This window comes from Rousettus aegyptiacus, unplaced genomic scaffold, assembly GCF_014176215.1.
Source record: "Rousettus aegyptiacus isolate mRouAeg1 unplaced genomic scaffold, mRouAeg1.p scaffold_m13_p_2, whole genome shotgun sequence".
NCBI lineage: Eukaryota > Metazoa > Chordata > Mammalia > Chiroptera > Pteropodidae > Rousettus > Rousettus aegyptiacus.
In genome coordinates this window covers 133,454,924-133,482,507 of record NW_023416295.1, presented here as the reverse complement: position 1 = coordinate 133,482,507, position 27,584 = coordinate 133,454,924, and the positions used below count along the sequence as shown (strand labels likewise).

The following is a 27,584-nucleotide window of genomic DNA, read 5'->3' as shown; positions in this document are numbered from 1 at the left end:
CCATTGCTGAACTGTGAGAATCTTTCTGAAATTTCCAAGCATAGGAAAATAAGAACACACTATGCAGAGCCATCCTCTACAGTCTGCTCTCTGACTTCATGGTCACCTCAATGTGAGTCTGTTCTATAGCTGACTGGGTATCCTTACAGTTTCTTTCAAACTAAGACTACAATTAAAAACAAACAAAAACAAACAAACAACAACAACAAAAACAGCCTGGGAAAACATGCAGCCCATTTCACTACTCTTTACCAAAAACCTAGGTTATTGCTGGCAGGTGAATATTTCTGTCTGAAAAAGTAGAAAAAAAATAGATATAAAGGCAAAGTAGATTTAATCAAGTGAGATAAGAAATGGGTGTCAAAAACTAAGTTATTTCAAAGGTTGATGAAGGCCACAGGTAAGGAGATTATTAAATCCAGAACCTGGAGAACACAAGATTATAAATTGCTTGGCCTTGAGACTATTCAATGAGAGCTCTGCAGGGAGAAAGATGAAGCACCATGAGAGCCCAGGAGGCTGGACTGGAACCCGGAGGGCAGACCAAAGGGAAAGAGAGGAGGCAAATGGTGGGGTTGAGAGGGCCGCACACAGGCTTAGCATCGCGGGTCTGTTCTAACTCCCAGTGGGTCCTCACACAGATAGGGGCCCTTGTCTGATGCTATTCAGTAGCTCCTACTGCCAGTTTTCTAAAGGGGGTGGGGTTGGAAGGCCCAGAGAATTCATGGGCAACAGGCCTCTACCATTTTCAGAGTCAATCTTAGTATATTTTATTGCTGTGCCAGAGTGACTGCTCCTTCCTCTCTGTCCTTGTGAAGCAACTACTGGTAAAGTTTAGAAGGATTCGGGATTCATGACTTCAGGGATAACCCTGTTGGGGAAGCAGATGCTCTCCTGGCATCAACGCTGCTTCTCCTAAATGCACAAGGATGATCCCTACATCTCTCATCTGGGTCTGTTGACTCATGTACTATGTGTGGTTGGAGTTCTTACACTATCTGGGAGAGCAGCTGAGAAGCCTTCTCCAAGGCCAAACAAAATGGTGCTCCAGAAGGTACTCATGCAGCAGCCACTTCACCCCTGCTTCCCTCACTGTCTCCAAGTACACCACCTTGAAGTTGCCCTTGTACTTCCCCAGACCTGGAAACAAGAATCCCAATATAGAAAGGGATCTTCTGAATCCAGGTCTGTTGCTCCAAAGCATCTCTGTCAAATCATTCAAAGACTCTTTATGCTAATGCAGCCATTTTAATTAAGGCATCACATGTTCCCCGAGCTGTAGGAAGGAGTCACATGACTAGGAGTTACACATAAACAGTGGACTGCATAAAATCTTTGAGTCTCTCTCCACTTCATTTTCTCTTGCTAAAGATCAGCCATCGCCTTATACAGACTAAGACGATAAGCATCCAGTTTCCCAGCTGGCCCTGTCCTAGCTCGGAGCAAACACTAAGGAACCATAAGAGTAACACCTGAAAAGATATTCTGAGGGAACAGGGAAGGGAATAGATTCCGAGGGAATAGAGTCTGGTGAGAAATTTTACATCTCCCAAAGGGGAAAACTACAGAACTGACTGTTGCCTCCCCTCAAGGCCATTAAAAGTAGTATCACATGGTGGAGATTGACTATTTATTTGGCAAATGGAAATGGAAAAACTAATCAGAAAAATGAGAGTGGCTGGCATGAGACATACCCAAATTCTTTGAGTCCCTTTATCTCCATCCTGGTTTGTGATTTTTAAATAAAGAGATGAAGGAAGAATGAAAATAAGCATATTAGCAGATGTAACTCCTGTAAAATAAGGAAAAAAAGTTTGAAGTTGTCATTGTGAAATTTTAGCTTCTGAAAGAGCTGTTGCAGAATAAGTGTCAAGTCATAAAGCCATACCCACGACTCCAAAAATATCCTTCATGGAGGGTATGAAGATCACCAACAAGTTGATAATAACCAAGAGTATGACGGTAACAGAGATATGACGACATAAATTAAACTTCGTTTTTTTAGCCAGTTCAAATAAAGATGAGCGAACCTGCAGGAAAACAAGAGATTCTATAAGGGCCTGCAGCATGTCAACTTTCACAGTTCTCAGCAGAAACTGATGTGCAGGTACATAGGGATTTGTTAAATGTTTTGTAATACCTAGTGAATTATAGATAGCTTAACGGTTTGGGAAGCAGGGATGGGGGGCTTGACTTAAGATATAAGCATTTTTATTTATGAGTTGGTTTTCTTCCATGGGGGGAAACATTTTCTGCTTTTGTTTTATCTATAGCTAGGTGTTCTCCCTTGGTCCTTCTATATTCTCTCATTGTGTATGATCAAAATTTTAACATTCTACCTATATTTCTCTGTAAAGAAGAGGGACGGATTAATTAGAATTAAGAGTCATTCCATCAGAATTAAGATTCATTCCATCAGAGGCTACCCTATCTCACTGGTCCCACCTTTCTTCTGAAGAGTCTTAATTGAGTCTTGGGATCTCTCCCTGGTGCAGTTTCCATGATGCAGGAAAGCTACCTGTAATAGGCTCTCCCTGGAACAGGCTCCCGAAGGCAGAAGGAAAGGCGAAACGTTGGCTTTTCTAAGATTGCACTGAGGCCTTTTACTCACTGTGAAAAATAACACTGGCACTGTGAGGATGACAGCAACAATGACAGCCAGCCGCACGGTCAGGATGAGAATGTCGTTTTTACTATGGTACTTGTGAAGGAGGTTTGATTCCACGCGTTCTAAAACGAAGGAAAAGGTTAAAAAGAAACAAAGCACATCACTAAACATCAGTTTTTACCAACAACAAAGGATTTGTAAACCAAAGGCCAAGGAAAGCAATGACCTGGGTGTTGAACTGTCAATTAAAACAATTCATAGAGCTGAAAAGAAAAATCCCCTGTGTGAGACATGTTCCCACTGTTCATTGTAACTTTAACTAACGGGAACTTACAGTAACCACTAGAAGAAGCTACACAAAGTGGCGATGTTTAATTTATACTAAAATTATTCATAGGAGTAAATTGGTATTAAAAATAACAATGGTTGGAGCACAAAGCCCTCCCTAGTCCAGAGTTTCCCCCACTTGGTGCCTCTCTTCGAACAACGCCAAACAGCCACAGTCCTGCTAGGTGGATGGGTGAACTGCAGCTCATTGGGAGCCTCTTTCAAATTCTCCTCTTAGATCTGAACTTTCAGTGGCCAAGCAACAGAGATGCTAATGGAACTTAACCACCATCAAGAAATATTTCTTCTCTTCCATGTATGCTTTTCTTTTTTTTTTTTTTAAGTATTTAGTTTATGTACCACTTAGAACTTTTTCTCAACTCTGAACTTGAGAAAGAGGTATTTCAAAGACAACTAAAGCTAAGAATGGCAGTCACTGAGAGCAAAAATGCTCACTCCTCTGACAAGAGATCAAGCCTTTCCCCCATGTTTCCTTTCAATGGCTTCTCATTGCATCTCACATTACAATCCTTTGAATTTTTTATGTCATTCCTTCAAATCTTTGCAAGGCTCCAACTTCTGGTGAACAATTAGGCATTTTACTTTTAATTAATGCAGAGCGTCATGAGTGTAGCACTCTGCTCCTTCTCACTTTCAACATCTGTCTCTCTCTTTTCTATTAATGGAATCTGACCCAATTTGCAAAGCAATTAGGAAATTCTCTGATAGCGTTCCAAACTTTCCTCAGTAAAGGTAGTATGCTTATAAAATGCTGTTTCTTTTAAGGACAGTTTTAGGAGAAAAAAATAGAGTACATCATTTCAGTAATTATTCTATTGTACAGTCGGCATGATATGTAAAGGAACCATTGCCATTTGCTTTAAGTAGACAAAAAGAACAGCAAATTCAATCAATGAATAGATTGGTTGCTTTTTGGGGGGCTATCATATTAAAAGTTATTTTGATATTGATTTTTACTATTTACTTACAAACATCTACATTCATGTACTGACAGAAATTACTTATGACAGAAATTACTTACCATAGAATGTCAAGTAGCCAAAAATGGCAGTCAAGAAATACATAACAAACATGGCGAAAAAGGAGATATTTGAAACCATCTGCATCTTTTTCTGTGATCGACTAAAAACAAAGATAAAGGAATTTGAACAATTAAAAATGATGTTATTGAATTTATATGCACCAGTGTTTAACATGGAAGTGTTAATATTAATTTTCTTTCTATCAGGTAGGGCAGATCTGTCCAGGTGAAATTTCCCTGGGGAATTATACTGGTTTAGAATAGCTTCTTTTATTCTGAATGGGTATTGTGTGTGTGAGAGAGAGATCCATGGAACTAACAATCTCTTGAGCGTTCTTCCCCATTCTTTTGAAAGAATATTGAGTTCTCATCTGAAGGGCAGAGAGCATTTTTCAATATTTGTGTTTAATATTATCTCCACACCCAGCATGCACAGGGGAAAAATGGAGAATAAATTTAGATGCTGTTCTTCCAGCCCCAGAGGCCAGGGGCAGGGCTGGAACTTGACTTCAGGTGTTCTGTTGCTAAAACTGCTTCTTAGGTTCCAGTTTTCCCACTGAGTAGCCCCAGAGATGCACCTCAAAGTCTGTATGTCTTCACAGCAATAAGTATCCAAAAGATCACAGCTCCAGTGATGGAGGGGTTTATCTCTTAAGACAGGTCTACTCTGGATTTTGGATGAATCTTTAAGTTCCTTTCACTGCCCCAACAATCTGCAAGACTTGTTTTCAATAACAGACCACTGACAGTAATATTTGGTTGAGTCGTAACAGGAAAAACAAGAAAAACTGAGAAGTACACATATGAGAAAATTACAAACTAAAAGCTGGGCTATTAAATTTGGTATCACAAAGATCCCAAAGACATATTTAAATATCCTAAATATAGGATCATAAAGTTAGCATTGATGTATACCTAGATAGGTAGACATAGATATTTTAAATTTATGTATATCAATTAAATATGAAAGAGGAAGAATCATGAGTGAATTCAATGCTAAATGAAATCAGCTTTATTTTTGTTTCAAAATGGAAATAGATAGCTATAATGTATATAATGTCAGAGCTTAAGACTGTGCCCTGATGACTATTTTTATGTAGAAAGTCTGATAATAGTAGACCAAAAAGGAAGCCATGAGGGAATTTATAAGCAGGGCTTTAGTTTTCTCTAGAACATCAATCAAAAACATATCCATAGAATCATCTTAATAGTTTAAAATAAAGAACAATATTCTCTTGTTTGGTTTGTGGTTTTAAAATTAATTTCTTTTTGCCTGATTTACCAGCCTTTTCCACCTAAACCAACAGGCAAGTCAGATACAATGTATTTGGCAGTTTACAGATGAATATGACGATCGTTATTATCTACCTGCCAACTAAGCACAAGGAACACAAAGTGACACACTTATTTGAACTCTCCTAAGTAATATAGTTTTTGAAAAACCAAATTAAGTAACAAAGCTCACACAGTTGGCCACTTGCTATATTTACAGCTAAAATATACTGCAGGTTTCTGGTTTTTCCTGTTCTTGTTCTTTTTTCTTTTCTTTTCTTTTTTTTCTTAAAATACAGTACTTGCTCAAGAATGGCAGAAAGTAAATGTTGAAGCTGAGTGATGAGTCTGTAGGGGTTCACTACATAAGTCTGGTTACCTATTAATGAGAGGTATAAAATGCATAAGGTAAAAAATAAAAAAAAAACCTCTTACTCTTTAAGCTCGCTGTAAATCGGCAGGACTGATGGGTGACAGACAAATGCAAATGCAATAGTTGGTAGTGCATACACGGTCTATTTGAAAGAAAAATAAATAAATATTAAGAAAAGATATTTTTACATAAAATTATACAGCTCCAGTATTTCTAAGATGTCTTTTTATCTGACAGCTCTTTGGAATCCCTGGATTATTTGGTTATTAGGAGGGCTTTGATATCTAAAATAAGAGCAGCTTTTCTAAGACAGCTTATCTAGCTTGAGACATTAGGCACTTGGCACAGAGGAGTTTTAGATTCAGCTCAACTACAGCATATTTTACATACTCCAAGCATAACATGACCCGTATTTATATAGCACTAGCCAGTTATGAAAGCACATTTCCTACATTATCTTGCTGAGTCCCTACGGCAACTTTGAGAAGTAGACGGACCACTGCTGTTCTGACTCCTTCCAACAGGTTAGGTGACATGCTTAGGATTTCCACCCCTATCGCCCTGCTCTTTGCTCTATATAGGGTTCATCGAATCAGACTTAAAAGATGGCATTTAAAAAGAAAAATTACTTCCATATTTACTACTTTGGCTTTATCCTTAGAGTTACGAGAAAGAGAAAGATCTATTTAGTTTTCTTAGATAAAACTTTCAAACTCAGTATAACTTCTTATGCAAAAAGAACCAGGCAGAGAAGGAAGGAAAAGTAGCATTTCTCATGCTCTAATTTCACCAAGCACTGTACCAGGTACATTCTTAAAAAACCCTGGAAGATACAAAATATTCATCTTTATACATGGAGTTGGGTAACTTGCCTGAAGATTCAAAACCCAGACTAAATGGTTCTATAGCCCACTGTTCCCCATACTATTAACAATATCTCAATAGTATGAAAGTTTCTTAAGTGCCAATTTGTGGTGATATCTGCATTTCAACAATGCATGCTGGAGAAGTTTGAGATCTTCCTTTCTGTCACCATCAGATAGGAAGCAGTGGGCTAAAGATGTTATTTATCTGTTTTTAAAGACATATAAGGAAGAGAAGAGCGGAGACAATTATTGAGAAAGAGATTTTCACAGAGAATGCTTAAGTTTGTCCTACATGTAAACTGGGTAAGAGGGAGCATGAAATATAATGTTTGGCTAGTTCTCAAAGGTCTTTAAATGGATTGAGTTGGAAGCAGTGGTATCATGTTTTTTTGAGAGCAAATACATTCAAAACAGCTTAATTACTACGACTATGAGAAATATATGTCCTTAATAAAAATGCTCTTTTTCATATTTGAAGGCTAAGAAAACTTACCTTTGAATTGAAGGTAACATATTTTGGCATACACATGTCAGCATTTGTTGAATTAGCAGCAGAGTTTGTTAAATTTAGCTCCGGAACATCGCAGCGAATCTGAAATTTCTTGTAGATAACCTGGTATTAAAAAATATAGGAAAAACTGTATAGACTTTATTAAATAAATCCAAATAATGAATAACTGTTGCATGACATTATACTATGGCAAAACCAATCAATTATTTCAACCAACACTTACCACTATTAGGAAAAAAACCATACAGCTCAAGGAAAATCCACTGGTATAGCCAAGATACCCTATAAAAAGGTTTTTAAAAAAATTTCAGAAAATTATTATTATGTCATCAGTCACCTTATTTATTTCAATGTATTTTTCAAGCATAGTTTGGGGTTCCAATAATATACATACATGCTAAATTGAATACAAGGTTTATTTGTTATTTGATAGTGCTACTTTATTTGGCAAAAGGGGCAGCTTTAATTAAAAACATTATGTGTTTTGATTTCAGTTCTCCCTGACACACTAGAGAACACAGATTCCCAGAATCCAGGGGAAAGAGCCTCCCAAATTTAGCCGTAGGTCTCTGTTGCTATACTCTGATGGATATCTATGGCCATATCCATTATTCTTTATTAGGCATTTATTGTGTGCATAATGAATATCAGCCACAATACTTCTCTTCCCAGATGAAGGGCATGCACAGAAGATGAGGTGATTTCTAGGGACAAATTGAGCATCTGGGGATTTTTACCTTGCTCCCCTTAGAATGCCTGGGAGATCTCCAACCACCGCAACCTCCAGAAAGGAAGAATTAAGTGGCCTCTGGGGGGCTGCACTATTCTCATCCCTGGGGGAGAAGAGCCCTTCTCTACTTAAACTGAAACAAGCTACATATATATACATTGAAAAGCCTAAACACAGATTTTTTAAGTAGTTTTAAAAATCTATTGATAGATCTTACAGAACAGCTACAGAGGCTTGATATTTTTCATATAAAACAAAACAAAAAAACTGTGAGTAGCAATCATTTTGGGAAGAATTTTAAATATCTGCCTTTCGAGGCTTTGGACCAGATAGCAGTGTGGCTACATTATTTAACGTGTGAAATTCGCAAAACATCAGGCACACTTATCTCCGAATACAAACACACACGCAGAAAGTCAAAACCAAGTAGGTATGACTTAGAGATTGTTTACCACTTTTGACTTTTCACTTCTCTCTCCCTCTTTCAATGAGGCAAATAATTGAGATTGGATAGACTAATAATTTAAGAGCGATTCATTATACTTTTGGATATAAATATAAGATTTTAAAATCTACTCGTTTAAATAATCAAATTATTAAAGACCATGTATAAGGAGAATTCCCTTTTCTGGACTTTTCTCTGAATACCCTGTAAGTTGTGTTACTGGAAACAGCACTATCTGTTGCTCGCCCCAGAACCTCCCTTCTCCCCTCCACAGCTTAGTAGAAGGATTGCTTAGAAAGTCACATACTGACCAATGTTTTTCTCCCATATTAAAGTTGAGATTGATTAATACTTGTACTTTATCATGCACCTAATTTTTACCCTACAAGTGAAAGTAGAGAACAAAGTTGTTCATTTTTTTAGATTTCTGATTCATCTGGGCACTTGTAGAGACCATGATGAAAACAAGATCTTTCCTTACCTAAATTCTTCAAGAGACACAGAGGGAGAATTATGCCAAAGGTAACTATCACCACCAGAACACGGCCATCCACATACCAGGCTCTGAAAGATAGTTAAGTAGTTAGGTTATATTTTCTTAGAAAATGACATTTCTTTTCTTAACTGTAAAATTTCTCAGTATATTCTAATTTATTATTATTATTATTAACATTAACTTTTTTATCATTATTTAAATTTTATCCAAACAGTTTAACCCAACCACGACTCATTTACTTTTGTCTTTCTCCCATGTGATGGAAGAAGGGATATTGTTTTCTTTTCCTCTCCCGTTGGCTAAATGTGGCATTCCTCTGAATTATTTATGTGGTTTCAAAGCTGAATGCACACATTGCATTCTGTCAGATTACAATTTGTCTTATCAATTATTTAAAAAGAAAAATCCTTTTGGTTTTGTTAGGCTAATATCATCAAAAAAACAAGTCACCACAGGTAGGCATTGCTTTCTTCATAATCTCTTGTATTTGACCTTGAATCCTGATTATAGAACACTAAGAACTGTGCCTTCTATGAGTCTCCCTTGAAAGAAAACAGAGAAACTAACACTGACAAGAACTGTTAAATAAGAAAGAGTCAAAACGTAACAGGTGTGCCAAACACAGCTGCAACAGTTTCCAGAGTTAGCTACATCTTTAATGAGGTCGATTCATGTAAATTTTGCTCCCAGAATGCTATGTCCCTTCTTTAAGAAAGAGGTTAGGGTCTTAATTTTCTCGTATGTTACTTCTGTGTTAAAAATACTCTATATCTGTTCTATTTCCCAGAAACCAGATATAGATTTCAGGCTTTTATGAAAATGCAGCATCTACCATTTGCAACATAACAGATGAATTTACTTTTAAATGTTCATATTCAAATGGTTTTCCCTGCTTCCCTCATTTATATAATCCCAGAGAAATTTGTTATCAAAACAATAAACAAACAAGCAAACAAAAACAGCCTAGGAAAAACTTTGTTTCCACAATTTTGATAAAATAAAAACTTTGGTTAGCCCACATTTAAATTACAAACATTTTAGTTATTCTATTTAAAAAAAAATGGACTATAACTTACGAAAATGTCTCTTCCTCTCCCATCAGAAACTTTATGGCAGAGGGTAGTTCATTTTTTACTATGAAGAGGTAGCTCAGCATTGCTAGAGGAAAATGAGAACATTTTTAGAAAGAAGATACTAAGGCTCATGTTGCAAGCTATATAAAAGGTTACCAGCTTGTTCTTAGACTAACTTTCAACAAGACACAAAGACAGCTTTAGAAACTCTCGCAGCATCTTTAGTTTTAAATAAGTGACTGCTGTCTCTGCTTTACTTCCCATGTGCCATTCTGGCAATGAGAATGCTAACCTCTTGAATTAGGTTAAAATTCACGTGGTCACCCAACCACCAGAATTAGAAAAATAATGCTGTTCACTTAATTTAAAGTTATGTATAGAAAAGCAGGGGTTTTTTGTTTGTTTGTTTGTTATTTACCTCCAGTGTTCTGTAGAGAGGTGGCTCCAAAGATTACAAACTTCCCTGTGGTGCCAAAGACCTGTTCTCCCAGCTTTTCATAAACCATGCAGCCTATTTAAAAATCATATTTGAGAACACAAGAAATGGCAGGACTCTAACAGTTAAAAAAGATAGCCAAAATATCATCATGCTATTGACTATTACCCAAGTTATTTCATATCTTTCTCAAAATCACATAAATAGTCTTCTTGGCTTTGTGAGGGTTAAGGCATTCTCATTATAAAACAACCTCTTGACATTTTCAAATGTCAGACATGACCACTGTTTCTCCTTTTTCAGACTGGCTACAAAAGCATTACAATTAAACTATTAGGTCATAAGGCTTCTCTTTTAGTACCGTAAATAGTCTTTCTACCTTAATGGGGGGAAATTCCCACTCTGATCTCATTCTCAGGTTTGGTGAGTATTATTAGAATAAAGATTTGATTTAAAAATAAAAATTCTGATAGTTGTGACAAAAGGTTCCTTTTGAACTAATTACCTGAACTGATTAGCCTAACAAGAATTATCCTAATAATATTCCACCAATGCCCTAAGTGTCCAAAATATAATAACAAGCTTAGAAACATGTAATAGTCACAACACCAAAATTCTAAAATTTAGTTCAAAGGTATATAACTCACAAAAGATAGTAGTAGATAAGTTTGTCTAAAAAACAATTTGGCTACAACAAAATTCTAAAGTATTCAATTAGCTCATCTCAATAAATACTAAGATTCTAAACCATTCATTTTTTTAAAAAGTGTTCATATTTCCTTATGATAGGCTCAGGTTTTCAAAAGGTCCACAGAAAGCAATATAGGTCAGGCTAAATTAAACCTTTGTTTAATTTCTCGTAAAACTGTAAACTAGACGGTGGTTAAATCCTCAATTTATCACAAAATGTTCCAGTTAAATGCAGTCATCTATATACAGTAATAGTTGGCCAACATGGTTTTAGCTCATGTAAAAGTCAAAGTATTACAAACATAATCCCGTATCCCAGGAATAGAAAATAAACACTTCAGGTATTATACTGGCCAGAGAACTTGAAATCTTTTTATAGCACACTCAATCCCACATTGACTTGGGAGTAACATTTTCTCCTTGGAATAAGTACAAGAGAATGAAAGCTCTATTTACCTTAAAACTCAGAGGCTATAATATAAAAACATGGGATCTGTGCTCTGAATTTATAAAGACTCAAGGAAACACGAAAGCCCTTAAAATGAAGTCATCTTAAACTAGAAAAACAGGTATAATTGTGGGTTCCATTAAAAGGCAACACTATTGCTCATCGTTCATGACAATTTAATTTATATGTTACTGTATAAATATCTCTAGGTAACTTCTACTACAGTTCTTACAGTGACCGTACATCAAAGTACTCTTCTTCTTTAATAATCAAGTTGCTGAACAGGGAGAGCATCATTTGTTCACAATATCATCATCAGAATCATTCACTCTGGCTTTAACAAAATTAGACATATTATCAGTTTACCTGTTTCCTTTGAACAGATCAACAGAAGGTTTATTGAATATATAGACAGCAGTGTCACTGAAGACAAGAGTATCCTAAAGCAAAGAAAATAAATTTTGTAATAATTATAAAAGAACATACTCTGACCTTACATTTTACAAGGACAAAGGTTTATTTATATGGTAACACTATTTGTTGATTGTATCCAAATTTTGAAACTGTTAGTCACACCCTCTTTAAAATCCTGGACAAAAACGTTCTACCAAATAAAGAACTGCTCATTAGAATCGGAATAACTAACAGTTCAAATCCTTTACGTAACTCACAGCCTAAATAGCTCTCTGGTACCATTTCAGTTGGGATGACGTTAAAATAGCGTTAGAAAGAAAGCTTTGCAGTCTGTGGTGCCATTTATGTTACATCCAAGTAAGAAAGTGTGAGAAAGGGTTGTGGGCATTAGGGAAAGGCTTTCAGAGACCCTTAGGTCAGTGACCATGTGACTTTGGGCAAATAGCTCAATTTCTCCCATCCCTAGATTTCTCACCTATAATATAGAGACACAAGTCAAATGATGTCTTAAGTTCCTTTCATCTAATTACTTCTTGGCTATTTTTGAGTCTATACATCGGACCACTGAGATAATTCACTTTTTTTGCACCTAGTTCCTCTTAAAAGAATAAGCATCTCTTTTAATTGATGGGAAAATTTCGACAATCAAGTACAATGAAAATACTTTTTCGAATAATGAACTCATGTTTTTGTTTTAGTAGATCTGGCTCATTACCAAACACTCCTCAAGAAAAAGCACAGTTAAAATGATGTAGGAGATAACATAGGTTATTTCTAAATCATTGGTTAAAGAGAACATAGTAATTGAAAATAAAGCCTATTTATTACAAAAAAAAAAAAAAATTCTAGTCCCCTAGATGAAACCACTCACTTCCTGACGTAGGGGAAAACATCCCTAGAACAATTATTACTGCAATTGATTCTGTGTTTGAGTAATTAAGGCAATTATTTTCCTTGCAAGAGCTATTAACAGGTACTTGGCACATTATGCAGTTCTCTCTGTGTGGGCTGTCTCTTCCCAACCCCTTCTCCCCCAGCACACCTGTTGAACCACTGCCCTAGGACCCAGCTCAGATGTCACTGCCTCAGGTGCCTTCCCTTGCCCCAGGCAGAAAGACTGCTCCTTAGCTCTTGTGTATTACAGCAATTTGTTTCTCCTACATTCAGTGTAGCCATGAGGAGATTAAAGGGGAGTATAGAATGGTCAACTGTAGAGCAGATGGGCTGCCAGAGATGGGAGAGAAAAACATAAGAGGGACAGAGCTTAGCAGAGGTAACAGACACTGGGAGAAAGAATGGAAAACCTAGCACTTTGGGTGAAGGTTAATAAATAAAGGGGACTAGCTAATAAAGGGGAATTTAAGTAAAGATATGACTAAGGAAATACATTCATAAACACACATATATGTATGTACAGACGTATGTATGTATGTATGTATATTTGTGCGTATGTATGTATGTATATTGACTTAGCTGAGATCCCTAAGTAGGAGGGTGATTAAGAAGGAAAGTCCCTTACTATCTATTTTGGTTAAGGGGTATAAGAAACTGAGAGTAGGAATTTATTAACCAACCCAGTAGTTTTGGGATATGTAATGGAACATAATTTGATTTGCTCTAGCAGAGAATAAGATACAGGATACAATTGTGGTATGATGTTTCCTTCATCTTATAAGATAAACAATATTTATGTTGAAGAAGCTATGAGTTTTACTCCAAGTTCACTCATGTTTTTAGGGGCACCGAACACTAAGTGGCAGCTTCTACATGTGTATGTGACAGGCCATAGAAAATTTCTTTGTGACACAAAATACCATGAGTTTCCCAACAGCATTAGTCATGTGCTGTTCTAGAGTGACCATGTACTCTAGTGAGTCAATTCTCCTGGGACTGACCTGGGGAGAGGAAGGGGATATTATCACCCAGCCCCAGGCTAATGAGTAAAGAGTATGATTTTGCAGGAGCTATACAGCCTAGCAGAGGGGATAATTACTAACATCTACATAATAATTAACCAAAGGCCCTAAGTCTGGGAGAACTGGGTATTTGTTAGCAAAAGAAACATTCTAAGGAAACTCCATTCCCTCAGCTAGTTGCTCCTGGGACCACGTGGTTCTTGCACGTGGTTGCCTCTTAACACATTCTATTAGGCCGAATCTCTTTGTAGATGATGCTCAGCTGGCCTGTGGCCCTTGACAAGAGGTAAAGGATCTTAACTCCTATCACCTCTTTTTCATGTAGGAGAAAAGTGTTAATAGGAGAGATTTTGGGAGGGAGTTCACTTATCCTCCTCCCTACGCTAACAACAGCAGAAAGGGGTCCTCTCACAGTAATGAAAACAACTCTCTTGTTCTCGTATTTAAGAGACATAACACTGCACCCCAGCCAAAAGGACCTGTATTGAGAGTCTGACAGCCTTTGTCTTTTAACCACCCAACCCCTGAATACTCTCCTCTCCATCTCTCCCAAAATATAGATATTCCCTCCAAAGACTGAAAACTGATAAAAACAAATCATTTTCCACAAGGTCACTAAGAAGCAAATTCTGTATGTAAAACCCTAAGACTACTTTAGGCTATAACAGATTCTAGCATTAATGGCACTGAAATTTAGAAAAGTATACTTCCTTGTTTAGATGCTTGGAAAGAAGCAATAAGTTGTCTAATTGGCTATAAGAGATGCTAGTATTGTTTAAGAGGATCCAGTCAGAGATGTCAGAGACACAGAAGACATGACATCTAAAAGAAAATAAACTCAGACACATGGACAAGAAGAGTTGGGGAGGGGTACGGTGACTAATGTATGGTGACTAAACTGAGGGGTGAGCACACAATGGAACATACAGATGATATATTATAGAATTGTGTACCTGAAACATGTGATTAACCCATGTCACCCTAATGAATTTAAAAAATAGCAAGTCAATATGATCTTCTAGTTAAATTGTATACCTGAAACTTACTAGATTTCATTAACCAATGTCACCATAAAAAAAAAATGATCTTCTAAGAATTTTAAAGTAATCGACTTTATTTTATTTTTTTAATTTAAATACTTTCCTAGTATCCTCTGATTTGTAATTTTTTCCCTCTTGGGGTAGGAGATTTTTGCTTCCAAAGAAATTCAATAATAAAAAAATGAAAGAGCAGAAGGAATGACTCGAGAGAAAATAATGATTTATTTGAATATTTCTTCTATTTTGAGCATGACTGTGCTCCTATTTGTTCAATTACATATTTGTGCATACAATTGTTGTTTCCTGGAAGAAAAACATAAACTGGTATTCCTGTGCTAAGAGGAACATGAGTGATTCATTTTTCCATTTTATCTGGGTAGTGTGTAAGTGTTCACAGTGCTAACCATTGACCACAAGTTTTGCTATGGCAGGGGCAAAAGCTCCTTGCTGTAAGGGCGTGTTTCAATGAGAACTAAACCTCAGGAATAGGCAGTTGAGTTGGCATAGTCTCACATGACTTACAAATGGGATTCTAATATTTGTAAGTTCACTTTTTCTTAGCTGAGAGTCTGCTCTGTGCTGTGTTTAGTATTGTATGTAAATAGGTAAATAGGACAGGCCTTAGGGTCATGGCATTGCTATTTCAGAGTTATGTTCAGCCTGGAAGAGAAAGGGATCTAAATATGTAACTGAACTTGGGCCCTGGAAAGCAGTGGAAGGAGTTAGTCTTGTGAAGAATGTAGCCAAGGAACTTTAGAGAACCTTGTGTCAGCAACACTTTAGAAGATGTGGTACAATGACATCCTAGAAGATTCTGTGTTCCTCGAGAAGAAAGGGGCTTGTTAGGAAACAGAAATCTGGACCTCTAGATTAGGGAGAGCCCTTCGGAGACTGTCTGGCTTTTCACCCGGGTCAGGAGACCTCTGTGCTCCATGCCCACACATAGGCATAGAGGTCTGCAAAGTGTCCTCTGACATGGGACACGTATACCACCCATCCTGTTCCTGCAAAGTACTGTGCATTGGAAGTGAGGCTGAGCTGAAACTACTGAGGCTATTTCTGCCCTTGGGTCTTCATTTTACTCTCTGGACCTATTTGAATCTACTTGAAATCTAAACCTTCTTCCACCTAACGGTCCATTTGATGGTGATAATTGACTTAAACATCTCTAATTCTTTCAGCTGTTCATTCTGTGATGGAGTGTTCAAGCTGTTTACATCTCAGTCATGGCCCAGGATCTCACCCATCCTTTTTAATGGCTGTGTGCCAAGAACAGCATAATACTATCAGTTTTAGTTCAAACAGTGCAAGGCATGGTAAAATTATTAATTTGAGTTGGATGTCATGCTTTTAAAAGGTAACTTATTTTAGTAATCCTTTTTATGGCGGCTAGTTTTCATTCTTATTGGGCTTCTAATGTGAAGCGCTATTGGGCTAATCTTCCTGGTTCTTGCCTATGTACTTTTTTATTTATGCTAAGTGCAGGACTTTGCACTTATTTCTATTCCATCTTATCTTTCAAGTCTTATGATATATTTTTAAATTGTTGATCCTTTCTACCTATGTATCAACTACCTCATCAAGTTTCATGTCTTGAATCTGCCTTCATCCAAGTCACTGGTACTACCTTTGAATAGAATAAGACCATCTGGAAGATGTTTCCTCATCCAGCCAACTGCCCAAGTCAGAAATCTGGAAACCATCCTTGATTTCTCATCTACTTTCTCTTCCCTCATATCTAATTCACTGGCAAGTGTCCTATAATTTCTGCTCCCAAAATATAACCCAAATCTATACACTCCCACCTCCCCCCATTTCTACCGCCACTATTCTAATCCACACCTCTATTATCTTTAATTCCTGGACAAGCATGATAATCTCTGATGCATCTTCCACCCACAGCAGCCAGAGTAATCTTTTTCTATTTCATTGATTTATTATGTTTCTTCATTACTGGACAGTAGGACAGGCCATAATAATTTAATTCACAATCATGGCCTGTCCTATTTACTTATTTACATACAATACTAAACACAGCACAGAGCAGACTCTTAGCTAAGAATAAGTGAACTTACAAATATTAGAATCCCATTCGTAAGTCATATGAGAATATACCAAATACCTTGCTAAAATCCAGATACACTCTGCCTAGTTCACTCTTATCTCAAAGGATGAAGTTTGTTTAGCAAGACTTTAGGAAAACCCTATTGGCCTCTATAGAGCCATGTTTCCTATAGTAATTACATAATTACGCATAAAACACTATTTAATAATTTGCTTTAGAATGTTGCTTGGGATCAGCTTTTTACCACTTTTGAAATTTGCCCATTTCCAGTTCTCTGGCCATACTTCTGCTCTCTATGACTTCTTAAATATTTCTGACAGTAGTTCTAGACACATTCACTCTGTTTGCTGCAAGAAAATTTTGACTCATATCTTAAACGATGAACATCTAAACATCTATTGTAAGAAAAATTTCTTCATCATTGTTTTGAACCATATTGCTAGGACTGCAATTTTTTGTTCTTCCATAATTTACCCTAAGATTATATGGACAATGGCATAATAAATTTCATTTTTTTAAAGTACCAAATGCTAATAAAATGGAACACTGTAACAATAAATGGAACCAAAACATGTAAGGCAACGGAAACGTTCTATACAATGACTGTGGTGGTGATTTTACAACTATAATCTGGATATACTTATCAAATCCTATCCTTTAAATTGAGAATTTTATTGTATATAAATTATAGCCCCCCCCCCCAAATAAACCAACCCTACAACACTTTAAAGGAGATGAAGCTACTGTATTTTAAAAGCCTAGCTATGTAACAAAAAATCATGTGACATACCCCCAATGCAGCATCAGAGCCCCTGGAAGAGGTGGCTATGAAGCAGCAATCAGTGCTATGGACCCAGAAATAGTTCAGATGGGGGCGTTCAGGGTTGCCATGCAGGCGAGTGCTTTCAACTCTTCCAGGACCCATTCCACTCAAATAAAGAACCCTTAGCAAGCCTCCCCAGCATGACTCTCCCTGTCCCCATTCTTGCCAAAGTTTAAAGCAGCTCTTCTCAGACTTTAACGTGTGTATATATATATATATATATATATATATATATATATGAATTACATTGGGATCTTGCTAAAATGAACATTTTAATTCAGGTCTGGAGTGGGACCTGAGATTCTGCATTTCTAACAAGCCCCAGGTAATGCTGATGCTGCCGGTCCATGGCCCACATGTGGAGCAGCAAGGATTTAAACCTGTGAGCTCTGGCCCTGTGTTATATATATCTCAGTGTTTTTGTTTGTCACAACCACTGAGCTAGTGCCAAACTGCCTGCCACACTGCAGGTGAGGTGCCACGCCAACATTACCGTGTGATTACCTGTAACATGGACCCCATAGCTGCCCAAGTGAGACTGCAATGAAGGGAATTATTTATAGCTGTATTATCCTTCCTGTGAGACACTGACCAGCTCTCAGTGTGAAAGCAAGGTCTCTTCTACTTCTTTTGGTCAATTCCTCAGGGTAGTAGGGCATTACTTACTTTACCAGAGTATATGTTTTAAAATTATTTTCAACTCCACACCCCTCCTCCCACAGTCATGTCTCTATCCTTCCAAAAGGGATATGATAATAATTTGTCTTCTAAACCCAGTTAAAAGTATAAAACTTTTACCGTCCTCATTAAATGAGCAAAAGAGTTCATATAAAGACTTTCGCACTGGAGGAAAAGTGATCTTTATTACTTTAGTCCTGCTATTATCTATCAGCATCTTACACTAATCTTCCACTTCTCACTCTAAAACTAAGACTTATGTGCTGGTCAAGGCAAAATATTTACTAGAAAATTTAAAGCTCCAGCACAAAGGAATTGGACAAATTGTAGGAAACATATTGTTTACTTGCCAATCATCTCTCACCAGTCCCTCCCCCTGCTGCTGGCTTCCCCCTCACGCTCTTCTACCTCTTACCTTTTCTCTGTATTTGCAAACTGTCTCCACCCTCCTGTACTTTTTCATTCATCTTTTTTCTTCGCTAACTCTCCCTGCTCTTCCAATCCATTCCCGATTCTTCCTAAGGGAAATATCTGTATGAATTGAATAAAGCATTGAAAACAATGCTGAGAAGAGTAGAGCGCTAGCTGGGGATGAAGGAAGGTCTGGGCATCGTGGAGAACCCAAATGAGTATGAACACTGAGGATTTACAGTGTCATCCGTCTGTGCGGTTACAGAAGATAGACTCTGGGGTTTCCAGGCTAGTGTGACGAAGAGCCAGAGAAGAAAGGATATTTAGGGTGGGGAAGAGAGGGGTTTAAGTGAGGGACCATGACATACATCTAAGCTGGACAGGGAAGGAAGCACAGACCATACATTTTCAATGACATTCAAAGGCAGGTACAGTGGGAGTATCCAAGGCAGGAGCCTGGAAGTAGAAGAGGTTGTGGTCAGAAGTAGGGTGTCTACAGGGTAATTACGGAGGTGCCGTGGCGCAGTGTAGTTGGTTTCTGGCCCAGAGAAGGCCTGTCAGTGGGAGGCTTTAAGTGGAGAGGATAGGAGACACAGAGAAAGAAGCGTTTATTTAATGAGGACGCGAGTGGAATGAGACATGCATGAAAGTGAGGCGAGAGAAATGAGAGGTCCCGAGTCCCTAACACATGTGAAATTTTTAAATATTTCGAAAACTTCAAGATTATCTTTTACATACAAATGCATTTCCTAGAGCTTTAATTTACTTTAATGAGGATTCAAAATAACCAATAGAACATTTTATTGATCATTACTAAAAATAAATTTAAAGGTATTCACTATGTTAGGCCCATGCTAAACACTTTTTAAAATATTTCACTTATAAATGGTACTATTACTACCTATTTTACAGATAGGCAAGTAAAGTTCAGAGAGGTTAAATATTCCGTCTAAGGTCACTAGGATAGAGCCCTCAAGCCCTGGTAGTCACACTCCAGGGTCCTTACCCATCATGCTACACTGCCTGCCAAAGGCAAATGTGCAGGGAAGAATGACAGTGTAAAAGGTAAGACCTAAGAGGAGACAAAAAACTTGGAATGAAATACATCAAAATGTTAACAGAGCTCGTGTTTTAAAAGTGAGACTTTAGAAAATTTCCTTATATAATATTTATCTTATACATTTTCAAATGGTCTTTGATGGTTATCTTAATTTTATGATAAAAGTATTAATATGAAAAATATAAACTACTTTCCAAATGATGGTATTATTATTCCAAACTTTTTGTAGGGGATAGGGAGGCCGCATTTGTTTTAGTCTCAAACTCGTTAATATAGTCCCTATTTCATTTAAAGAGCTCGCAAAACACTTACTGAAAAGAAGCAGAAACATATAATTACTCAGTCCCAAAGTGGACTTCTTAGTCATTAAATCCTGATTAAATTTCAACATTCTGAGGGTCAGAGGACCAGTACACTAGGATCTGGTAGCATGTAATTATTTGTAATATTTACAAATTGAACTATGGAACGAAAGGGATGGTTTAAAAAGGTTGGTCAGGGAACAAGTGGAGGTCAATTATTTGAACAATTTCTTCTATTTTTCTCCTTGTAGAGAAATCTAAATTCTTTGGTGCAAAGCTTCTCCTAAACTAGCCTCACTGTTGGTTAGGTATTTAGTTTCGTTTAGAGAAAGAAATATGCACCACTGGTGACCGAATCAAATAGTATCTAATAAAATCCTAAAAAGAAAGAAGTATTTAAAAGAAGCATGCAGATAGAAATAGAATTTGTCACTTTAGTTGATACTTTGTGAGGTTAAAAAAGTTAGGAGGAGGTCTGAGTTTAAATGAGGAAGTGTACCAGTAAGAATGAAAGCCATCACCACCACCACTTCCTGTTTTTGCCTATAGACGTTGGTAGAGAGCTGTGGCTTTTGCGGGCATTCCATTTATAACTCAACGTGTCCTCCTTCCTCTTCTTCCATTCCACAAGGATAACTGGTTTCCCTTCTCCTCAAACCTAGATCCTTACCTTGTAAACATGTAACTTCTCAGTAAAATAAAAATTCCACATAACCATTAAGTAAAGGAATTTCTGTACTTGGTATTTTGGACTTCCATTTTCCTAGGAATGATGGATTTGGGTTTCATTCATACTTTCTTACTCTGTTTCCATGGTAACAACGTACATTTAAGGAGAGACGGGAGAGTTAAGAGGACTATACCATGGGCTTGTTGCCCTCCCTTCCCCCTTCCCATCACCAGTTAGTGTCCTCCTGGACAAATTACTTAATGTCTGAATCTTTATCTATAAAATGAGGATGATAAATAGGGTTGTTATAAATATACCATAAAAAAGGTATACTTTATAACGATCTTCTTTAAAAAAAAAAACTCTTTATAAAAGCACAAGCCATTCTCGGCTAGCAAGTCACACTAAAAGAGGCTGCAGGTGGCTTTGTTCTGTAAGCTGTAGTTCACCGATATAGATATAGATCAGTGATACCATGTGCCTGATGTAAGGTGAAGCCTGTGGCCCTAGAACAAAGCAAAACTAACTGGCCCGCATGAGGGCAATCTTCCAATCTACCAAACCAACTAACTACCACCCCGTGTGTAATAAAAGTTCAAGCTAACCTTGAAAATACGAACTTCTGGACTATACTGATCTACTGTGCTGATACATACCTCATCTACCATAACCCAGAAAATAGGCATCCTCTGCATCATGGAGGTGAACAATACTGTTAAAGCTTTAGTATAGTTAAATTGCTTCTTACAGGCTAAGAAAAACTCAGTGCTCCAAAATGGAGGTCACACAATTGTCTAGGGGTAGCAATTGCCACACGGGATGCAACTCATCATCCAAAGGACTGAGCTCAGTGTACACTCTCCTGCGTATGTGCGTGCATGCGCGTGTAAACACACACACACACGCACGCGCGCGCACCCACATACGCCCTCCCTACCTCCTTCTCAGAGAACTGACTTCTTGGAACCCCTTATCAGACATCTTTGATGACTCACCAACTAAGCATAAATGCTCAACTTTTAAAAAAAACAATGGGTGGGACTCAATTCCCACTCCTGCCAGCTCTTTCTGTTTACAAAATAGGCACTCATTTTTAGCACAACACTCACCACTTTCCTATTTCCCTGTTTCTGAAAAGCTTCTTAATCCAATGAATTTCAATAGAATTCAGTGGCAATAACACTATTCTTTTTACATGAATTTCAAATGTTGGCAAGCCTGAATGTGCCATTTCTCTCCTTCTAGTATTATTATTCCCAAACAAGAGACTCTCATGCCCATGATTTTTGCTGCCAGCTGAAGGACAATTTTCCCTTCAGATCATTTCTAAGGAACGGTGATTATTACTCAAAGAATTTTAAAAACAAGTAACTAATTGACAAGATGGAAGATGAATGTAACTATATCCATGGACCTCCTAGGATCATCCGGGAGAGCAGAGTTTCCTTACTGACTTCCTCTTCCACCAGTTTTTATATCACAAGATCCAATTTGGTCTTTCCTTAGGAGGCAAAGAACTGCCTGCTTAGTAGTGCACAGAGAAGACAACATTTATTATTATTATTCCTTAATAATATGAGAACTATTGCACAGACTATCTTTGTTACCTCTAAGAGCAAAATTATCATCTTGGTGGCTGTGATCCAAACTTTTTGGAATAAACATATAAGGTAATAAAGCAATGAAGTTCAAGAATAAGTTGCCTCTTGCAGGCTAAGAAAAACTCATTGCTCAAAAATGGAGGTCATGAAATAGAGTATTTACAAAGATACACTGCAATCTCACTCCTTTTTAGCAGAATTTGCTATATATATATATATATATATATATATATATATATATATATATATATATATATATTTAGAGACTAAAGAGAGCTACACTGACACAATTATTTAAGAACGCAAACCTCCCAATAACGAGAAGCTCATTTTGTCAACACAACAGTAATGATCAAAAATACTTTTAATATGTAACAGGACTTATGGCATGTATTGATGGGTTCTAATTCTATTTCTGTCTATTCCTTATGTAAGCTCAATTGTAAAACACTACATTTAAAGGGAGAAGAAACCTGATAGTCTGAACTTAGTTTACAGAGAACTTTATTTTTTAGATTTACCCTTACTGATGTGGCTATTTACTGGTTTGTTTGTAAACAATGTAATTATAGACAACACAGTGCTGCATCTTTTTGGTGGTAGGATAATGATAAATGGTCCATAAAGGCAAATATTAAGAGAGAGAGAGAGAATTCACAATCCACCACAAAGTGAAGGTAGTTGCTATAAATTGACAACTACCCAAACTTCTAAGTTAGGATATACAATGCAATAGTACATCGTAACGGTCTCTGAACTATTTTGAATTTTCAAATGAAGGAGGCATTCCCAGAAAAGTAACCTTGATAATGTTGTGATTATTATCATTACATCTCCACAGCTTACTTAAAATGTGATAGTGAACTAAACTTTCAGTTTAGTTCACTTAATTTCTTTTCCCTCTGATAAGTTTGCAACAACTATGAGAGCCATTGTTTTGCCCCAAAGCCTTGTGTTTGGTTTTGCGAAATCTTACTTATCCATTCATTCATTTATATCAATGAAACATTCTTGAGAACTGACAGTATGCAACCACTGTTTTAGATGTTGTTTGGGGGAGATGGATGAATTGAACAAGGAAGAATGGGATCTTGTTTCTCCTCCCTTTGTAGGGCTCAGAGTTCAATAGGGAAGATAAAATAAATGCCTAAATAATGGAAGTAATGCTTGCTATTAGAAAGATAAAGATTACACTGAAAAAAGATGGAAGGGAGATCCTCAGAGAAACATTTTTGGATATGGCATCTGACCTGTGCCTTATAGGACCATCAGGATGTAGAATGAGAATACACATCCCCACGGATTGGCATGAGGACTAGAAAGACAGAGGTGACAGGCACAGTGCCAGCAGCCTGGACAGAAAAGAGGGAGGTTAAATGTGGTTGATGCAGAGGCAATCTGAAGGCAGATAAGGCTGAAAATATAGTTTAGAACAGGTAGCACAGCACTAATTTCTCATTCTAGCTCTCATGGTCTAAATAGCTACCCCCAAAATATTTTCTTTTCTCAAGGTTTCTGGAGGTAAGAGGAAAAAGAAAAAATTTTTATTACACTGATTTTAAGTTCTTTAAAAAAAAAACAATCATTTAAAAGTTTCTTTCCCTAAAAGCACATAGTACAAAAAATAATTTAAAGAGTATAAACTTTACACTCCCACTCCATCCTCAAACCCTGTCACTCTCCAGAAGCAACCACTGTCAACAGTTTTCTTTTGTTCTTTCCCCAAATAGTCTGTGCAATATATTCACATATACACAATCTCCCTTGATGTTCACTTCCACCCAATATTGCTTGTTTTTACATAATAATATTCCTGAAAAAATTTTCCACACCAGTATATATAAGTCTATTTTCCTCTTTTAAATAGTAGTCTAACATTTTAGTTTATGGAACTATTATGGTTATTGAACCAGTTCCCTAATAATAGACTTGGCATTATTATTTGACTTTGCTTTTAATTCTTAAAAACAAAAAGTTTAGTTAAATCCTTACCAAGGATTAAATCCAGGGGCTCCTGAAGGCAGTGAGAAATCTTAAATAGCACATGAGCAAAGTTAGGCATAGCTATTATGACAAATAGGAAGCAGTTCAGAAGGCTTATTGGTTTTACAATATACTTTAGGCATGTATTTTACTTGCCCCAATCAGGAAAAAGACCATCCCCGAACTATAATTTGTTAAACTTGATACTGTAAAACTTTTCTTTACAATAAAGGTAATGGTTCTTGGTAGAACAGTAGACAAATAATTCAGGAATACTGACTGACTTTACAAGGTGATTTAAAAGCTAAAATATTAACTTGCAAGTATCCATCTATAAGAAAAAAATTATTATAATGTACATTAATAATGCAACTTTGGTTTCTAAGGAAGTCCTCGCTAAAAGGAAGTAGTGTTTTAGATTTCATGGGTTCTGGAGTCAAGAGAGCCTGGATGGAACCCTGGCTCCTCTGCTTTTTAAGTAGTTATCAAGCCTCAGTTACTTCATCTGTAAAATGGCATTAATATTCCATAGTGTTGTTGGCGAGAATTAAATGAAACAATATGGCATATATAGTTACTATTTGGTAAATGTTAATCATTATGTAGTGACTACCAAATTAACATTTTAACAAACTTTTACTATGCAGTGTTACTATGTTCCAGGCACTGATAGTCTGTCTGTCTGTCTGTCTGTCTGTCTCTCTCTTTCTCATTAACTTCTCATATGGAAAAGCCTTATGGGGTTGATACTAATTAATAAAAGTCTTCTTGCATGCCATTTTTCAAAATGTGCTTTTAGATACTTATCTTTTTTATTTTCACACACTATCCAAATGACATAGAAAAATGGAAAACAAGACCCCGAAATGTCTGAGATTATAATCAACCAAAATAAAATTTAAGGTATTATTTATACAGATGGTAATGTTGTTTCACAGCTGTTGATTCAAACAGATTAGTCACAAACTCAGTGTTTACAATAAACTATGATATCTCTTTGAGTTCCCAGAAGTGTAATGACTTACATTCTCCTTTTTCATGGTTTTAAACTTAAGGGCTAATTTTTTAAAATAATAATAATAATAATATGGTGTAATAAACCTCTCATTTACCTAGCACTATGAGAAGAGGATATATTCTAAAGAGATTCATTTTCTATTAAATGTATGCCTTTCATAGAAATCTTTAGAAAATTAACTTTACTGTTTTGGGCTAGGGTGAGGGAGATAGTAATGTAAAATAAAAAAAAAAAGAAAGAAAAAGAAAAACCCACCATTCTTCCATGCCAATATTTGCTTCCATGCCAATACCTACTTTTACTATGATGGAGTTTTAGGGAAACTGTAAAAGCTTAGTGATAGAAGAGGAAGTTACAGTGGAAGAAGATTTCTTCAGCATCCATTGCTTTTTCCTTGGATCCCCACTCTTAGGAAAACTCAATTCGATAGGTATATTTTACCCTGAGGTATTATGCCTCAGCACATTCCTGAATTGCTGCTTCAGGATACATCCCCATTTCAGTTCCAACAGAGAATACATACTTTCGGGACAGCTGTAAACTGAGATTCCCCATTACCATACTTCCTGTTCTTCTGATGGAATTATAAGGCCTCAGAATTCAGGGAAACACAAAACCAAACAGCATTCTTACAATAGAGCAGATTCATTGAATCTAATTGAATCAGATGTGTGTTAAACAGGGAGGACAGTCATTATGGTTAGGTCAAAAAAATAAGCCCCAAACTCATCCAAGAAAAAGAAATCACCCCAGAAAGTTTCCAGATGACCCCAGTGAAGAGCCCAAACCAGCCTCAGGGAGACACAGAGGAGCCTTCCCAGCTGCTTTTCTAAAGAAGCCTGGACAGGCTTGTACTCTGTCCATGTTGGCCAATATGAGTCTGGAACAGGGCCCTGTAACCAGATGAAATATCTTGATACTGCCAATTGCTTCTTGGCTTTGAGCAGCTGTAGGAGCAGCTGGTTTTATAACACACAGAGTGAGTCCTTGTTCTGAGATAGGGAAGTTCTCTATTTTATAAAAAACTTAAAAGTTTGAGTCTTTATACAACTACTTTCATGAGCTTTAACCTGAAGAGCTGGTGTGTTGTGCTTCCTATTCATGCATCTTGCAAATACCAAAATGATCCATAAGTTTTATCTAAGGGAAATCTTCCTGCCACTATAAAAGTCAAATTTATCTAACTCTTCGCTTTGAGTCAGATATGGAAGTCATGAGATAAGAGATCAATTATCCCTGAACCAATATAATTAATTCTAGGGAATGAAGATTGAATATAAGAATTTCCTCCCGCTCCCTCCTGATATCCCAGTAGAGGGATATTTTTTTTTAAAGGCATAAAACTGCTAGGACAGTAAGAACATGAGAGGAGACGACGACGAAATTTCAGAAGCTGGAAAGTAGCAGGATTGAATCTTAACCTGGCAGTAGAGAAAGCTAACACCAATCCAATTTACGCCACAGAATTCCCAAAAGGCCCTGGTGGCGTTACTGGAAGTAAGGAACAATGGAAGGGATGAGCTAAAATAAAGAGGATCTGTGGAACTTCCTTCAAGAAATAGCTTGATTCTCCAGACCAGGCACCTACACAGTAAAGCTGAGCGATTGCTCCTCTCCCATCCTGGCAAAAGATACATATCTGAAGATACATTCTCTGGAATGTATAAGTCCTCTGGGTGAGGCACTCAGCACAACAGGAGAGAGGGTACTGTAATGAAAACTGGGATTAGGTGAACACATGGCACTCTGAGATATTCACCCAACCTTCTCCCCTACCTTGGTTTACAGAAAGATGGCAGCAATGCCCGGACCCTCCAGGCAGGTGACTGGAAGATCTTCTCTGGGTAATCTAATCAGCCAAAGAGAAACTGACATTGGTGGATCCCCAAGTAAAAGTCTATTAACAGCACTTCAAGTGAAGCTATTACCAAGCCCCACTCATGTGTATCAGGCTCAAATTAACTTTTCTGGAATATAGCAGACAAAGAAGGGCTACCTGACACTGAAGGAAAGATTCTAAATTAGAGTCCAAAACAAACTGAAAAAGTCTATTTGACCACAGGGAAACAATCAGCAGAATTCAGATTGTTGGAAAAAAAGAGAGAGAAATGGGGGGAATCTATAGATTAAAAGAGGCTTAAAACACATATCAAACAATTGCACTATATAGACCTTATTTGAGTACTGATTTGAACAATCCAATTGTTTTCCAAAATATGAGATAATCAGAACAATTTAAATATTGGTTAGATATTTGATATTAAGGAACTGTTAATGTTTTAGGAA

At 36.9% G+C, this 27,584-nt stretch overlaps 1 protein-coding gene across 5 annotated transcripts in view; it reads right to left on the bottom strand.

Moving 5' to 3' along the window:
• The window catches only part of SLC38A1 (solute carrier family 38 member 1), a 61,120-nt gene that overhangs the window by 5,994 nt on the left and 27,542 nt on the right, over positions 1–27,584 (bottom strand). For 4 of the 5 annotated variants that reach the window (XM_016165931.2, XM_016165924.2, XM_016165917.2 and 1 more), the window contains 11 exons: positions 11,684–11,757; positions 10,162–10,254; positions 9,747–9,828; positions 8,656–8,738; positions 7,223–7,281; positions 6,982–7,101; positions 5,685–5,764; positions 3,978–4,078; positions 2,612–2,730; positions 1,889–2,030; positions 810–1,792 (listed from right to left, as the gene is read on the bottom strand). In XM_016165931.2, coding sequence (XP_016021417.2) covers positions 1,563–1,792; positions 1,889–2,030; positions 2,612–2,730; positions 3,978–4,078; positions 5,685–5,764; positions 6,982–7,101; positions 7,223–7,281; positions 8,656–8,738; positions 9,747–9,828; positions 10,162–10,254; positions 11,684–11,757 — 1,183 coding nt within the window. In that variant the 3' untranslated portion in view covers positions 810–1,562. Of the gene's footprint in view, positions 1–809; positions 1,793–1,888; positions 2,031–2,611; positions 2,731–3,977; positions 4,079–5,684; positions 5,765–6,981; positions 7,102–7,222; positions 7,282–8,655; positions 8,739–9,746; positions 9,829–10,161; positions 10,255–11,683; positions 11,758–27,584 lie in introns of those variants that run through there. The other variant, XM_016165949.2, reaches the window with a different exon arrangement.